The 2,665-nt window shown below is 38.9% G+C and overlaps 1 protein-coding gene across 1 annotated transcript in view; it reads right to left on the bottom strand.

The window, feature by feature from the left end:
- ddx56 (DEAD (Asp-Glu-Ala-Asp) box helicase 56) overlaps window positions 1-2,665 on the bottom strand; it is a 16,680-nt gene that overhangs the window by 3,822 nt on the left and 10,193 nt on the right. Inside the window, exons 12-13 of the mRNA XM_042214312.1 lie at window positions 1,705-1,794; window positions 1,513-1,618 (exon numbers count right to left, since the gene is read on the bottom strand). Coding sequence (XP_042070246.1) covers window positions 1,513-1,618; window positions 1,705-1,794 — 196 coding nt within the window. The remainder of the gene's footprint in view (window positions 1-1,512; window positions 1,619-1,704; window positions 1,795-2,665) is intronic.

Genomic DNA, 2,665 nt, shown 5'->3' with positions numbered 1-2,665 from the left:
TGACACATTTGGCGTTTTTTTGCTGGTTTGTCGGTAGCAGCTCCTGAAACGCAAGACTGCCACACATCTGTTCGACCAACGCCAGTTGATCTAAACGCCAGTAGATCTGGAACACCGGCCTTTAAGGTGTCGCGGATAAATGAGGGAGGGGCTAATAATCGGCTCAGTCATTGAATGATCTTTGAAAGCCCAGATCGTAATCGTGATTAAAATTCGATTAATTGAGCAGCCCTACTTGCCCTGCCATCTTGAACACAGTGGCTGATTTGCCATTTTGCGTTAACTGCGTTTTATGTATGTGGACAGAGAAGGATCCACATGTGCAGTACACCAAAGGCAGAAGAGAAGAAACACGTAGGCATTTGCGTGCCACTGAGACAAATTTTAATTTGTCTGTCGACTTTCACACTCAACATATGAAGGATCATTCTTATATTTTTTTCATTTGAGAAACTGTCTCCACCAAAGAAGCAAAAATGCAAAGGGAAGAGACAACACAACAGGCATCATTATAAGACGCCATCTTTTCACCTCATTCCTCATCTGAAGTCTTTAGTCAGGCCTCTAACATACAAAAACATATGTAAACATTCTTATTTATTCCTGATATTGTTGCAAATGCTTATGGTCAACCAAATTAGACATGTGACCATCCCACCTCCGGACAGCTAACAACAAGCCAGTTAACAATAGCTGATTATATGCTAGCAATATACCAGGTAATGTTAGGTTCGAGTTTCCTAAAAAATGTACTTTCTGCTCTGATGAATAGTTTGCTCAGTCACATTATATGACAGTTTTACAAACAATGACTAACAGAAGGACAAACAGAAGCACTTACTGACAGAAAAGTTTAGATCTCTTCAGTAACTCAGTATCACTGTCATCAGACTGACTCATGGATTCGTATCGAATTCTTTCGGCGTAAATAGATGTGACCACATATTGACAGCTGATTGACAATTTTTTTGTCCTACAGCAACCATTATGGCTAGGATTATTGAACTGAATTGGGAGGCGTAAGAAAACAAAACTCAACTTGACTGAAATTTGCAATCTAGTGGTGAAATTTTACACAGTGTAACTTAAGCTCTGTAAGTTCTGAAAATATGCTACTGTAACTTAACTCCAACTTTCAGTTATCTCGCCCAATTACATTTTTCACAATAAAAAAAATGACGTTCTGTTAATGTTAATTTCCTTCAATAAAAAACGAACTAACAGAATTTTAGAAGAAATTATCCAAATTTGAGCTAACACTATGTAAACCTAATTGTTAATGCGATGTGCTCATGGGTAATAGTTTCTTTCAGCATTGCATTTAGAGTCAAACTTTCAACAAATAAATAAATTATTTCACACAAATCACTCCTTACTAGCCAAGACCTACATGGCATCATGGAAGTAGAAGATCAATATTTTTTAGCATAAACAATATACATTATAAACAGGAAAAATATCTTAATGGAAAATTTTGGTTAGGGTGATATTCATATATAATCAGACACTTACTGAGATACTCAGGTACATTCTTAAGGTGAGGTTTGACAACAGCAGGATGGAGGTCTTTGTCATGCCGGAGTAGCTGCAGATCTCTGGGGTTGTCCTCAAAGTATGTCTGAGTGAGAGCACAAGCATTCAATCAAAACGTGTTCAAACACTTCTGCCTTCCTCTGTCTTTAGAAAAAAAAAATCATCTCTCACCTTAAGTTTTTCTGAATTGAGCAGCTCCTGTTTGATCTCTTTTAGTCTGGCCTCCTTCACTGCCTGCTTTGTCACTGAGCGCATTGCGTCCTAAAGAAAAACTAAAAATAATCAATTCCCCTTACATTACACTTAAAAAAGAAAAAAAAGGGGCTAGGACTTGGCGATAAAACGATAAAAATGGTTATCTTTCCTCGTCTTTCCATCAAAAGAAATATGAGAAATGGTCAACATAAAGTAGATAACTTGAAATTTGACAGACATCACAAAAGGCACAATGAGAATAGCACTGGACCAAATCAATCATGTAGGGCTGCTCAATTAATCGAATTTTAATCACGATTACGATCTGGGCTTTCAACGATCATTAAAAATGACTGAGCCGATTATTAGCCCCTCCCTCATTTATCCGCGACACCTTAAAGGCCGGTCCGTGAAAATATTGTCGGGCATAAACCGTCCGTGGCGCAAAAAAGGTTGGAGACCGCTGATTAAGAGGACCCGAGGGAAGCTCGGAAAGCTAAGCAGAAGTTATTTGGAGAGGAGAGTGACTGCCGTTGGTTGAAAAGAGAGGTAAAAAAAACTTCAGTGGTGTTGCACACTATTTTATATTATTTTTTAAAGTCATTGTTAACCCTTTAAATCCGGTCAGAGCAGCATGCTCCGCTTTGTGTAACTATTTTTAAATCCCTGTAGAACCTGAACCACGTAAGCTAGCGCAATAATTTGTTTTGCATATGAAACCGGAGGAGTTGTACTTACATCTGATGCCATCAGCTTGTCCTCGGTCACGGTTTCCTTCCACATATAGCTTTGCAAAAATTGCATAAAAAGCGCTTGCAGGAACAAAAACATAATATTCCAGAAACACGCTTTGCCGATCCGATCAGCTGTTCGTAACACTTCCCACAGTGAAACAGACGTCAGCGCGAACTGTCGCATGTCCGCCATTTCCTGGCCG

The sequence above is a fragment of the Haplochromis burtoni genome, unplaced genomic scaffold (assembly GCF_018398535.1).
Source record: "Haplochromis burtoni strain Fernald_Lab_line unplaced genomic scaffold, NCSU_Asbu1 Contig_548, whole genome shotgun sequence".
NCBI lineage: Eukaryota > Metazoa > Chordata > Actinopteri > Cichliformes > Cichlidae > Haplochromis > Haplochromis burtoni.
The sequence above is the reverse complement of the archived record's forward strand: the minus strand, read 5'-3'. Positions and strand labels throughout refer to the sequence as shown.